Source organism: Paralichthys olivaceus, chromosome 15 (assembly GCF_024713975.1).
Source record: "Paralichthys olivaceus isolate ysfri-2021 chromosome 15, ASM2471397v2, whole genome shotgun sequence".
NCBI classification, from domain to species: domain Eukaryota; kingdom Metazoa; phylum Chordata; class Actinopteri; order Pleuronectiformes; family Paralichthyidae; genus Paralichthys; species Paralichthys olivaceus.
The window spans coordinates 15,108,391-15,122,021 of record NC_091107.1 but is presented as its reverse complement, the minus strand read 5'-3'; the positions used below and the strand labels follow the sequence as shown (position 1 = coordinate 15,122,021).

Sequence of the window (13,631 nt, the reverse complement as noted above, 5' to 3'; positions counted from 1 at the left end):
CTGAACCCTGATGGTCTAATAACCTGGTTGCATTATACTTAACATTTAAAAAACGTTAGTTCGTTCATCTTTACACTTAAATTCACTGATATTGAGAAAACTCAAAACTATTTTAGAGGAATGTGAGAAGGGATATTTTTTCTCTGCGTACTGTCTGTAAGGCATTTTAACTCTCGGCTTCCAAAAACGACACATACGAGAGTTACATCTTATCGGATGTCGTAACCTTCACATTATTTTTTCTTTATTAACTGAGCTGTAACATAAATAATTAATCCGGTCTGCTGCGCCTGTGAGACCACACTCGGGGCAGAGGTACGGTTTCTCATCATGTGACTTTGGCGTAAACAGGAAGCAGCTGATCCTGACTTCACTGCCTGCTTCCACCAAGTAACGTGAACAAGTGTATTCTTAAAAACAAGTTAAAGAACAGAGTGGGAACCTGTTTGAAGAGAAGACACGCGGTGAGTAGACGACACGCGGCCGGATTTCAATTTAGCTAGCTTGCCGTTTAGCCTGGCTAAGCTCATTGACATGTATCTGCTCTGTGGTGCTAGCTCTGTTAGCATTAGCTTAGGTGTTTATCCCGTAGCAGAGAAAAGAGTTTATCCAACATAAATAAGATGTTGATTATTTATTGTATGTGTGCGTCAGACTGTTTAATCATTTAGACTCGTCCACGGTTTTGAGTGTTCGGACCACGGACCGTATCTACAGGATCAGGGGACACGGGTTCAGCAGAGCCAAGTGTCAGCTAGGTGAAACATATCTGCGTGTGCTCCGCAGCTGAAGGAGAGAGGAGAGCCGAGTGAAGTCACCTGACCTGCGGCTCACAGCAACACTCCACACCGTGTCTGCTGAGGGGGATGTCAAGCACAGCAATGAAGAAAAAGGTGACTCTTAACTCCACAGGCAGCGGTGAAGTGCAATCGATCAATCAATCGCTCATGAAAAACAATGTGACACAAAGTGCAACACAGAATGAAAACATTACGACTATAAAAACTAGAATGGCTCTCGGAGGAGCTCATACCTCTGCCAAGGCCCAACAGTCCCCTCAAATTCAATCAAGCTGCACCATATTTCACACATAGTTATCAGCTCCCTGAATATGTGATTTGTGAATTATTCCCTGTGGAAATGTTGAACACCCTATCATGATTTAATGGGTTCTTCCCACAGCACATTTCTCTAAGTTTTCTGGAAATCTGAACTTGTTGTTGTTTTTTTCTGTGATGTTACTTACAAAAGAACAGACAAGGGTGAAACATAAACTCCATAGAGGAGGTAACATAATAACATTAACAGGAACTGCTGTTGTAAATCTCATAAACTTGAAATGAGGAAACATCAAGTCAGGTGAGAAGAATTAGAAAAAAAAAGATGAAATAATACAAGAGATGTGAAAAGGATAAAAATAAAATACTATCAGAGGAGTGAAAATATTCAGAGAAAGTATATAAGTCAATAATTGAAAAAATACTTAAATTAAATAATATAAATGTATAACAGTTTAAGATGAACAATTTAGATGAAATTAAATACAATTCAATTAGCAGCTAGTCTAAAAAGGTAGGTCTGGTTTTGCCTTTACAAATATCCTTTTATAAATCATTTGAAGTTGGATCCATCTCCTCTAGCCCCAACATCAAAATGCTCCTTTCCAAAGGAGTATTTTAGCAGTGAGTAACGACAGCTTTAGTGATGGTGTAATGGGTTGTATTTGTGTTTTCAGGTACTACTGATGGGGAAAAGTGGTTCTGGAAAGACCAGTATGAGATCAATCATATTTGCCAATTACATAGCTCGAGACACGCGCCGCCTTGGAGCTACAAGTAAGATCTTTTATAGAAAGGTGCTACATAGCAATACGTTTTTTGGTTCTCTATGATTTTTTTACTTAATCCAAACCTTTTTTTGTCATTCATCTGTTTAATGTAGTTGACGTGGAGCACTCACATGTACGATTTCTTGGCAATCTTGTTCTAAACCTGTGGGACTGTGGAGGGTAAAGTATATCTCTTTTTTATATACTGTGTATATACCGGATTAAATGTACCTGATCTGACAGCCCCTGTTGAACACTCTCTGTGCTTCTCTACACAACAGCCAGGACACGTTCATGGAGAACTACTTCACCAGCCAGAGGGACAACATTTTCAGAAACGTGGAGGTGCTTATTTACGTATTCGATGTTGAGAGTCGGGAGCTGGAGAAAGACATGCATTACTACCAGTCATGTCTGGAGGCCATCCTGCAGAACTCCCCTGATGCCAAAGTTTTCTGCCTCGTGCACAAAATGGACCTGGTTCAGGAAGACCAGAGAGATTTGGTGAGCTTTGACGTTTTCTTCATCGTTCATCAGAGATGCGGCTCTTTTGTAGTTCTCTTTGCAATGTCAAATATTCACACTGTCACTGTCCACTGATTTTACTGTGTTCATTGTCTTTGCAGATCTTTAAGGAGCGTGAAGAAGACTTGAAGAGACTCTCTCGACCTCTGGCTTGCACATGCTTCAGGACATCGATCTGGGATGAAACCCTGTATAAGGTTGTGAATACATACAGTTGTTTGTTGAATTTTTGGGCTGATAAAGTTGATAAAGGCATCAGAAACATGTTAACGTGTGCTTGCAGGCCTGGTCGAGCATCGTGTATCAGCTCATACCAAACGTCCAGCAGCTGGAAACGAACCTGAGGAATTTTGCACAAATCATTGAGGCAGATGAAGTTCTTCTGTTTGAGAGAGCCACCTTCCTGGTGAGAGCGACCACTTCCCTTGACAAAAAAGAAAATCTGAATCTGGAAATGAAAGTCGTCTTCAGAATCAGAAATACTTTATTGATCCCAGGGGGAAACTTGTTTGTTACGATTGCTCCAAGTAAAAGGTAGAAATATAGCATATAAGATTAAAAATAAAATATGAAATATATACAATATTATGCGTACTGTACATTGGATATTTAGTGCAAATGGATGTGCTTGTTATGACTCAAATTTTTTCAGAGGGAGGAGTTATATAGTCATCACAGGCAGTAATGACTGTGGTGCATTTTTGTGATCTGCGTCTTGCACTGAACGTGCTCCTGTGTTTGATCAGCACGTCATGGAGAGGGTGGGAGACATTGTCCAGGATGGATCTTATGCAGCATCTTCTGATCATTAATGTGACGTGGTGTTTTTGTAAATCCAGGTGATCTCCCACTATCAGTGCAAAGAGCAGCGTGATGCTCACAGATTTGAGAAGATCAGTAACATTATCAAACAGTTCAAACTCAGCTGTAGGTAAGTTCACACAAAAACATCACCTTTACTGCCAAAATCATCTGGGACACTTGTATGATGTTTCTCATTTCTTTTTAAAATATCTTAATTCCAGTAAACTTGCAGCCTCTTTCCAAAGCATGGAAGTGAGGAACTCCAACTTTGCAGCCTTCATTGACGTCTTCACCTCCAACACATATGTCATGGTCATCATGTCAGACCCGTCCATTCGTAAGTAGTGAAAATGGCCGTCCTTTGCCTTGAGTGTATGATTCAAACAATAGCAAACAATCAAAATCCTAATTAATTATTTTTCTATTTTCTAGCCTCTGCCGCCACTCTCATCAATATCCGTAATGCTAGGAAACACTTTGAGAAGTTGGAGCGGGTGGATGGACCCAAGCACAGTCTGCACATGCGCATGCGCTAGCTGTCACATTTGTCCCAGTGGATACTCTCAGCAAATCAGTACACAGATCGCCATCAGCATGTCGCGGACTCTCAGCTCCCCAACACACTTGTGCAGCTCTGCACATCTCCTCTGTATCTTCACATTCAATCACAGTTACTACGGAATGAAATCAGTTTTTCTTTTGGTCTAATTTCTACAGTATCTTGAACAATGATGCAGTGTATTGAAATTTTTGTCCTAACTCTGCGCATTAAATAAAATAATGAATAGTTGTGTTTACCGTTGCTGTCACACTTTGTCTGGCACAGTTGATATTTTCTTTTTATGTGATGAGTGAATCCCTGCGATCAGGGATAGTTTCTTCAAATTTCCTTTTTAGATGTTTGTGAGCTGTTCTGTTACACTTTCAAAGTACAAGCAATATAGATATATTCAGAAAAATTCATATGTCATGTGTGTTTTTTGTTCTGACTCAATCATTTTTCACAGTGCTCACCGCTTGATCCTCATTTAGAAAAAAGCCATATTTATGGTAAATACAGTCCAGAGCTAATGGAACCACAAGGCCAATTCCTTTGTTTTGGCAGTTCTCTGTTTGAACCTACTCATTTTGTATGTGAGAAAACATTGGAATCTGTGACTGACAGGTGTTTCATATTGCCCAGGTATTGCCCTAAGAGTGATTGAAGGGCAATTTGATACACAAGGTGCTACGCCCTAAACTGAATAACACAGATCAATATGAATATCAGAAATTAAAATCTGATTGATCTAAAACCCCAAAGTCTTCCGTGTACGAAAAAAAAAAGAAAATTTGTAAATTGGAAACATACATATAGGTACAATTGGAACAACTGTCCTGCACAGAGAAGGTTATTTTTATTTTCATTCAGTGCAGTGTCCATGCACACAAGGCCCCATTGACACTGCACCAGCTGTCCTGCACACATGACACATGGTGGTTAAAGTTTGATGTGGTAGGGTGCAGGCGCTGGGTGGGTGGGGTCAGGGTGATGCCCTGCACCTGTTGAGCAAATCAACAGGGCAGACAGCTGTACAAATAGAGGAACAAGCTTATTCCACAATGCAAAGTGGATTTTCATGTTGATAAAAATGATTTGACATTCAAAACTGCAAAATGATATTTATCAAGATTTAACACCTGATAAATAAGCTATCCAGTTTTTTTAGAAGTTTGTGGGAATATATTTGACGGGCAGTTCATCAAGTATCATGAGATTCTAATTTAAATGCTGCTTAACTCTGATTGGTTCATTGAGAAGTGAAGAAAATCGTTGTTTTTGACCGCGTTTCAATGATAGTTGCATTTCAGTTCATTGCAATCGCTGCTTACATGATATAAAAAACATGTGTTTTCATTTTCAATTCACTATTGTCTACTGGGAATATCTCATGTTAGGGTTACATTTAGGCCGAGACTGAGGTCTTCATGTACTGCTGACAAAACAGAATTTAATATATGTGTCCATCAAGAGCTGTAACAGTCTTTTTTCTTTCCAAAGGAGAGACTTGGTATGCATGTTACCAGCCTAACGAAGGTAACTGGAGATCTGTCCGTGGCACTTGATCCCACCCACGCCTTTAGGGGCTGTAGGGGATACGTATGCACTCATTACCTTCTGCCTCTTTGCTATAGCCAGCTCTGCCACTGAGGCATTGTTCCAGCTGCTCTTATCGTCACTGCTCATGTGGTTCACTTGTATCCTGGAATGTCGAGACTGAATAACTGGAAAATCCCCAGTCCCTCAATCCAGAGGGTATGTGGGATAGAAATGGGAGCAACTAAATGAAAACAAGGACAAAGTAGCTGAGTCATTTTAATATAAAAGATTGGCAAAGTAAATTTTAGAGCAAATAAAAATCTCACTCAACTGCAGCCCATTTGTGGCTCAGCTGGAAAACCAAAACTGGATATTGTGAGTGAGAGCTAAAATTCTTTGTCCTACAAAGTCCAGGAAAATGTCAAACCATTGTCATGATAAAGATCCAAACCTGGAGAATGAGGAGGCTGGAAAATCATGGTGTTTGTGTATGTGAACCCAGCAAATCACCTTTTACCACCTCTCCTCAGACATTTCTCCCAGGAGGGGCAGCATGAGATGAGGTGTTCAGAGCCTGAGTCCCTTTGCTGATGCAATAAAATACAAGATGTTTACAAGTGACCAACAATCCATAATAACCTGCAGTTATTATGGATCGCTTTTCCAGCCAAAAATCCACCCTTTACTTTTATTTAAAGCACATTTACATTTATTTTACGGATTTTTAATGTATTCCAGATTTTATTTTTTATTTTTTAATCAGAGAAATGTAATTTAACATATCCTGGGAAGTTACTTTAAAGCCAACACTTAAACACATTCAACTCACTGGTTTTGGCAAAGTCAAAAACTCAAAATCTGCTTTGGCGTGGCCGTGTTGTCAGATTCTTCTCATGTTTATTGACATGTGGACATCTCTTTACGCTCAGTAAAACTTATGAAGCATTCCAACAAAGGTGTTTAAGAGTGTGTCATGAGGTTTTCCTCCTGTCTAAAATCTCCTGGGTGACACTTAATGTTATAATGTCGGCCTTTTCTTGTCCTCTATTTGCACATTATTCTGATGTGGAGACCTATCTGTGTGGGCAACAGGCACTGGGTCTGTTTCACTGACTGTCTCTGCAGGGGCGTCAGTGTCATGGTCTGCATCTGCGCCGCAGTCCGTTTGATTCAGCTGCCGCTCCAGTCCAGTGATTCGCTGCTTCAGCCGCTGCTGAGTGTGCGTGTATTCACTGAGTAAACGAGAAAAGCGAGTTTGAAGGGAGTCCAGAGAGGACTCCAGCCTCTCCACCTTCTCCTCTGTGTCCTCTTTCTGCAGCCCAACACTCTCCACGTTCTCATCCAACAGACCCTCCTTTGTCAGGATCTCCCGGCCCCTCTCCTCTAGCACAGTCTTAGCATCTGGATACTCGGTCACTGCCTCCATCAAGTCGTCCTTGGAGAGGCAGAAGAGGTCAGAGTAACCTAAGCTGCGAATGTTGGCTGTCCGGCGATTTCCCATTTTACTACCTTTTATGTTCAGAATGCTGATTTCCCCAAAGCAGCTGCCGGCGGTGAGGAGAGCGTACTGTGTGACCCCGTCATTGCCCACCACAGCCAGCTTACCCTCCTTAATGATATACATCTCCTTACCTATGTCCCCTTTCCTGCAGATGTAATCCCCCGGACTGAAGACCTGCGGCCGTAGTTTGAGCACAAGCTCCACCAGCAGTCCGGCCTCGCAGTCTTGAAAGATGCGCACTTTCTTCAGGGTCTCCAGGTGTACATTTATTGCAATCTCAGCCCGCAGTTTGTTTGGCAAGTTCTTTAGCACCTCCTGCTCGTCCACTGCTTTCTTGTTGGTCCAAAGGTAATCAAACCATTTAATGACACGCGTCTCCAGTTCTTTGCTGACTTTGCGGAAGTGCATGTAGTGTTTGATGGCATCGATGCGGGCTTGAAACTCAGCACGGGTGGCATTCATGTTGGCAATCATAGAGCCAACGTTTCCCACAATTGTGGCAAAGATCAGAACCCCAACAAGAAAGTCAAAGACCACAAATAGGTACTCTTCATCTCGCACAGGTGCAGGCATCTCTCCAATGGTCGTCAGAGTTAGAGTTGACCAGTACAGACAGTAGACGTAACTCCGAGTCAGGGAGGAATTAGATTTGTTGGGGAACACCCAAGTGTCTGAGCCAAATCCCAAAGACTTGGATATAGCATAGTAGATGCAGGCGTTCCAGTGAATGATGACAAGGATGTAAAGCACCAAGTTGCAGATGCGGAAAATGTTGGGGTAGTTGGTGCGCGTCTCTGTGCGGTCAAAGAATTCAAACATGCGAGGGAAGCGCAGCAGACGATTGAACCTGAGCTGTGGCGTGTGGATGCCTGTGGCGATGTAGGCCAGGTCAGTGGGTAAGATGGACACCACATCCAACTTGAACTGCAATGTACGGACGTAGCTGTCTCTTAGCTTGGCGTGGTCCTTCACCAGCAAACCTTGTTCGAGGAAACCTGGGAAAAGATAAACAGAACAAAGATTCAGTTGTGCAGTGATGCATCATATCAGCTCATTATTGTGAAAATCAGAAGTGTCAGAAGAAGACTATCTATGAATCTTCTCTTCACTACCTGCCCATTTCCAGACAGCAGACAGAATAAAATAGCAACTAGATGGAGTTTGGAGCATGGAGTGCCAGATATCTCTCTGAGGAGTTTGTCAAAGCCAGAAATGAGCTAAAGGAGAGTGAATATTAGACTTAGAATCATGTTGCCAAAAACACGACTCTAAATGAATGCTTATGTAGTGTTGTGGCTGCTGGATGTAGGTGACTATTTGCTAACACTTTCAGTGTAATAGAATAGAATAAAATGTTATGTACAAAGTTTGTTCTGCTCTCCACAGAGCAGCTTTTTATGCTTTCATTTACTTTCTCACATGACTCCACTCAATGGCCTTAATTTACAAACAAATGCAATGACTTGTGGGAAGCCCAGTTGCTTTTTGACTTAGTCCTGTGACCTGGATCTTAGTAAGCATATTCTTGTTTAAAACTGGAATCATTCTGCATTTTAATTGAATAGGATTTCAAATGTCGCCAAAACCTTCAGGAAATGGGCTGAAAGTGACATACTAACAGTTCATATAGATTATCACATTTTCAACAAATAGTAAAGTATACCATCATAGTTATTATCTTAAACATGGGGCCTTTAGGTCTAAGCACTTTATTGTGTCTTGAGGGAAGAGGCTGTATTTTGTTACCCGTGCGTAGACGGACACAAGTGTCCATAAGGTACACAGTGTCGGAGAGGTAGTCCAACACCAGCCAGCAGATGTAGTTGCTCACCTGTAACTTATCAAAGCATGCCCTATGGATAAATAAGAGTAATGGTTTACATCTCAGACTACAGCAGCAAACAGAACATCCAGTCTCTGGAGGATGCAGGCCCCAAACAGTTAACGATACAATACCTTGCAACAACAAGGAACCAGTTGTACAGCACCGCTGTGGCGATAACAAATAACCAGCGGTAGTAGGCGTTATCGGATGGGGACACCACAAACAGATTCCACTTTTTCCTGAAAGCATGGAGAGATTGCAGATGACACACTATGTCACGGCTGTGGCTTATGTTTCTGTAACATAGTACATATGACACATTACTGCAAAGAAAGAAAGCAATGCAACACAATAACTGTAATATAAACTATTGTCCTAACAGTTTTATGCTCGTTTAAAGGCTTATGATGTTATCTTAAAATTTTGGAAGGTTTTTCTAAATGTCTTAAACGTTTTTCCTGATATAGAAACAAAATGCATCTTATAATATATTATACACAAAAACATATGCACATCACACCGTTGGATCTACACAATTTTTAATTGTATTTATTTTATACATTTTAATTATTCTCTGTCTCCCCCCCCCCCCTTCTGTGTAATGTAGTGCATATTAATGGTTCAGGGTGGCATACCTAAAGATCCCTTTGGCATTGTTACCATTGGCATCTGGTTGTGTGTTGCTGATGCGACTGGGAGCCGTTCTCAGCTCAGGGCCGCGAAAGCGCTCCAGGAAAGAGTCCGGCCGCTCCTCCTCCACCAGACTCCGGTGTGCCCATTCCCTCAGTCTCACCACCAGGTTCACCATTCTGACACCCACACACCCATACACACACATTATTAAATATCATGCTTCACTCACAACTCTTGTAATTTAATTTGGGCAACAACTTTTAGTTTCACAATAGGACTAGACGAAGATCCAACTCTGGATCGAAAGGTTGTTTAATTAAGTTTTCTGTGGCATGGAGTGGCAGAAGTGTGCAGGCTCTTCTTTATTTTGCACTTTACCATTATATATGAAAACAGTGAGACAGAAGACACACAACTTCATCAAACTGCATAATAACAACAAAATACCAACAATACCATTTAGCTTGATTTCAGTATCACAGGTATAAACAATTCCCCAAATGAATTACAATTAGTCTGACAGATTCTATTTTAAATGGTACAAGTAAACTCATTATCAAATTATTTCGGAAATATGTTTTATTTTGGCATCCTAGAATTTCTGAGACAAGAAGATGGAAAGAGCTGGAAAATGTCTCTTTCTCTGGTGTTATGGTCCTGCTACCTCTCATCAAATTCCACTGTGTACATTACCTTTAGTTTTTTTATCCACCTCAAAAAGACTTGAGCACAACAATTTTAAACTTTGTCTGGAGAAATAGCTGTGGGCATTTCTTTTCTAAAAGCCAGGTATGTTTTTGCAAAAAACAATTAAACAAGCAACAAAGGTCAGTTTTATCTTCTCTGATGACTCAGCTTATTAAAGCTTTCTTTTTCAGTTTTACCTTGAGATGGCTCCGGTCCTCTGAAAAGAATTTCTAGAATGGCCTCTGTGAGGGTCGAGAGTGGCGACTCTCTGCAGCTCTGAGGATGTGTCATCGCAGACAGATGGCACCCTGGAAAACCAAGCAAAAACTCTCACATGTGAGTTTGCTTCTCTTAAACAAATCCCTGAGCCGAGGACCTCACCACACATGATGAAATGAAATGATCACCTGCTCAGAATACTGTCAGCTCTCCCGATCTCCTCCTCCAAGGTGGTCTTCACTGAGAGATTGTGGGACGACTGGTCCATCTCCGCCACCTGGCCCGTCATCTTCAGAGCTGACCGTGGAGATAAACGCTCACATTAAAGCCATGTTCTCCTGCAGCCGACTGTTTTTATCAACATGTTTGCAGATGACCTCTCCTGCAGTGATGCTTTGGCAGGAGAGGGAAGTGTTTATAGTTCACAGCCTCAGTGTTTATGGTTTGTATGACAGATTATAGTCAGGGGACGGAGGGGACGACTGGGACTGTCTGCCACGGTCCCCGTGCTGGCCCTGTCACACAGCAGCTGGTTGCTGTGGTGACTGAAGCAACTATACAAGGAGAAACTCACTCACAGTTACATGCAGATGATTCATTGCTTGAAATACACTATTGAGGTGGTGGGAGTTTATCCACAATCCACTTCCAGCACCCTCATCAACCCACCCCGTCCTACCACTCGAGACCATGATGGCAGTGACACACTTAGTCAACCCTGGTGCAGCGCAGACAGGTGACGGGGTGCTTACACGACTGTTACCATTGTGTGACTAATTGGTGGATCATTAACGAAAACACACACACGCAGTGGGCCTGAAGCTCTGCGGCTCAGTGAGCCAATCAGCTGCTCTCCCTCAGGAACCGCATCACTTAGGAGACCAGGATGTATGTGCTATAAGGGCCTGAGAGCCAAATAAGTGGAGGCTGGGAAATTGGAACTTAAATCTATTCAACTGCCTAAAGACTATTATCTTTATAATGTAAGTGTGGACTGGAAAAGACATTCGACTTATTTAAATTACATTTTTATTTATGTCATTTGTCTGCAGGCAACAAAGAATTCAACAAACTGTAAAAAAGAAGAAAGCTGTCAATATAGAAAATTAACAATGGATTCATCATCTTATCTTTCAAGGCAATTCATATTATTATCATTAATATCGTATTATGTATTACTTAGAAACTTTCCAAGAATATATAGACCTCTTCTTATGGTTTTCTCTTTAAATAAAATGCCAGTAACAAGCCAAACATACTTTTTCCTTTATAAGTGCAAATAAGATCTAATTTGAATGATGTAATGGATAATGAGACAAAGTTTCTGTTTGTTTCACTGACAACACATTCTGTATAAATCAAATAGTACTTTCATTTTTAACACAAGAAGCAAATATACATTATTATAATAATACGTACGGTTTATGTTAAAAAAAAGAAGACAAAAGAAATTGAAAAGTGCATTAGATCCCACATTCAGTATCTTTATTCCTACCTTCAGTTTCCTCAAATAAACTCCTTACAGTAAGTTCCCTTCACAGACACACCCAGAGCGGCTCCTTCCAGGCCAGTCCATCCTCCGTCTTCACAGTGGATGTTGTGAGAGTAAAAATCAAACTGTATCCAAAGTCCCGTTCCTGCCACTCTTTCTAAAGTGTGTTCCCCTCTTCCTCTTCAGCTTAGTAATGAACACGTGGTCCACCTGGGCTGGACTGAGCTCAGCCAGGGAGGGGACAGCAGGCAGGACAGAGAAACCTCTGAATGGTTGAGAGCCCAGATGTCAGCTTCAGACTGAGGAGTCTTCTGGGACGACCTCCTGGCGGTGCCTCTCCTCCGCTGCGCTCTTACACTGGAGAGCAGAGAGACACAGCACAAAGCAAGCAGCCACTTCAACAGGTTATCCCACTGGTGGAAGGTTATTCAGCTTTAATTCAGCTTTAATTCAGCTTTAGACACCCTGGACTTTAATATTTATATCACATCTTGGCCCTATAAAATATTTTATGTATACATTTCCTTAAAAACAAGTTCCTACTTTATTGTCTTCATTTACTTTACAGGGGATGGGCAAAACATAGGATATTAAAAATGTAGATTTAGAGATTAATGCAGACCATGCCAATCAATATTAGAAAAGAGAACAAAAAGACAGTTAAGATAGTTAAGTATAGAACATTTAACACAACAATTTAGAATAGAATAGATAGTGATAGAGAATAAATATAAATAATGAAATCAAACACATTACATAATACCCAGACATCATGGGTGGGTTTGTAATTTCCATCCTTCCAGTCTCAGATCCTCTGAGAGGCTGGAACATCATGGCTAAAAGAAGCATCATCGAATGTTCTGGTTTCCTCTTCGTGAAAAAACTAAAAAAGAAGAACCAGAGGATCTGAGAGGCTGATTCATCAACCACAAACATTTCTGATGCATGATCCATACAGTGCATTATAAACAAATAAAAGAGTTTTGAAATGAATACAAAATGAATACAGGTGATCAGTGTAAAGATTCTAAAATAGATGGGGTGTGTGCAACCCTGAAACCACTATTCAACAGCTTCACCACATATGATGAAAACTGGCTCCACCTCCCCAGCCTCAGCACCTGTAGTCAAGTATTTAAAGACCTACATTGTTGTGTTGGTTAGATCTGAATACAGTTTATTCGACTGTTGGCTGTATATTTTCTGTAATATACATCTATATAATATTTCCTTATTAGTGACAAACTGTGTTATCCTGGTTCATTCTAATCTTTTTCCAGTTTGGATTTGAGACTTGTCGTCTGATCTCTCCTCTTCTCTTGATGAAAAACCATCAGAGATGTGTTTGGGTATTTGCATGTTCTCAGGTCTTGTGACTCCATCCACTTAAATTCAAACTCTTTTTTCCAACTCCACGCTGACACACTCTCCGATGCAAATGGAGCTTGAAGCTCCAGATAATGGAGTCCTCAGGAGACGCAGCCTCCTCCTCATCCCTCCTGCTGTCTGACTGAGCTTGGCAGCTTTCAGCTTTTAATCAGATCCTTGGAAATCTCGAAGCCTGATGAGAAACTCTTGAGGGAGCTGAGCCCAGAGGATTTTCTATGTGACTGAGATTCAGGCCAGTGAGCAGTAAACTACAATCTGCCACTATCAAGCCCCTGATGTACTACAAGACTGTTTATTCAAGAATCATGGCTGTTAACAAAGAAGAAGATCCAGCGATACACTTTAAAACTTCTCAGAATTCCATTAACAAAACCTATCTTATTACTTATTTTTAAGATTTCTTGTATCACTTTTTGTATCACTTCTTTTCCTATTAGTATAAATATAAATTACTGGGCTCAGTCGTACATTTCTTTTTAGATATAAAGACAAGCATCAGTCAAGCTTTAAATGGAGCATCTGGAAAACTAATACGACAACTTAAAATCAGTAAAAGTAGGCAGAGATTATTAAAGATTTTTAAAGTGGTGATGTTCCAAACTCACCTGACTGTGTCACCACATGGTCCATTCAGTAGCTGTAGTGAAG

At 41.0% G+C, this 13,631-nt stretch overlaps 2 protein-coding genes across 3 annotated transcripts; one reads left to right on the top strand and one right to left on the bottom strand.

Moving 5' to 3' along the window:
- The first annotated feature begins 323 nt into the window (after positions 1-323).
- Positions 324-4,116, top strand: rraga (Ras-related GTP binding A). Of its 2 annotated transcripts, none has more exons than XM_020085304.2 (10): positions 324-464; positions 787-893; positions 1,736-1,835; positions 1,942-2,008; positions 2,110-2,332; positions 2,455-2,550; positions 2,637-2,759; positions 3,193-3,284; positions 3,379-3,494; positions 3,590-4,116. In XM_020085304.2, exons 2-10 carry the CDS (start codon positions 867-869, stop codon positions 3,691-3,693), a joined length of 948 nt encoding a protein of 315 aa, XP_019940863.1. In that variant the 5' UTR covers positions 324-464; positions 787-866; the 3' UTR covers positions 3,694-4,116. The 2 variants fall into 2 exon arrangements, with proteins under 2 accessions (XP_019940863.1, XP_019940862.1); XM_020085303.2 differs by having other exon boundaries at positions 655-893.
- A 1,493-nt stretch (positions 4,117-5,609) lies between these two features.
- On the bottom strand, positions 5,610-10,391 carry cnga2b (cyclic nucleotide gated channel subunit alpha 2b). The gene is made up of 6 exons (XM_020085624.2): positions 10,291-10,391; positions 10,081-10,191; positions 9,199-9,372; positions 8,695-8,802; positions 8,485-8,591; positions 5,610-7,733 (listed from the first exon to the last, which is right to left on the bottom strand). The coding sequence occupies exons 1-6, from the start codon at positions 10,389-10,391 to the stop codon at positions 6,256-6,258; spliced, it is 2,079 nt and encodes a 692-aa protein (XP_019941183.1). The 3' UTR covers positions 5,610-6,255.
- Positions 10,392-13,631: the final 3,240 nt, after the last annotated feature.

What these genes read in the sequence shown, in the direction of transcription:
- cnga2b (XM_020085624.2), bottom strand. Translation starts at nt 10,391, where the DNA reads ATGACGGGCCAGGTGGCGGAGATGGACCAGTCGTCCCACAATCTCTCA. An exon ending in AGGACCGGAGCCATCTCAAG is followed by an intron (nt 9,373 to 10,080) that starts GTAAAACTGAAA and finishes TGTGGGTGTCAG; the next exon opens with AATGGTGAACCTGGTGGTGA. An exon ending in TTGTGTCCGTCTACGCACGG is followed by an intron (nt 7,734 to 8,484) that starts GTAACAAAATAC and finishes ATCTTTTCCCAG; the next exon opens with GTTTCCTCGAACAAGGTTTG.
- rraga (XM_020085304.2), top strand. Translation starts at nt 867, where the DNA reads ATGTCAAGCACAGCAATGAAGAAAAAG. An exon ending in GCACAGCAATGAAGAAAAAG is followed by an intron (nt 894 to 1,735) that starts GTGACTCTTAAC and finishes TTGTGTTTTCAG; the next exon opens with GTACTACTGATGGGGAAAAG. An exon ending in GGGATGAAACCCTGTATAAG is followed by an intron (nt 2,551 to 2,636) that starts GTTGTGAATACA and finishes GTGTGCTTGCAG; the next exon opens with GCCTGGTCGAGCATCGTGTA.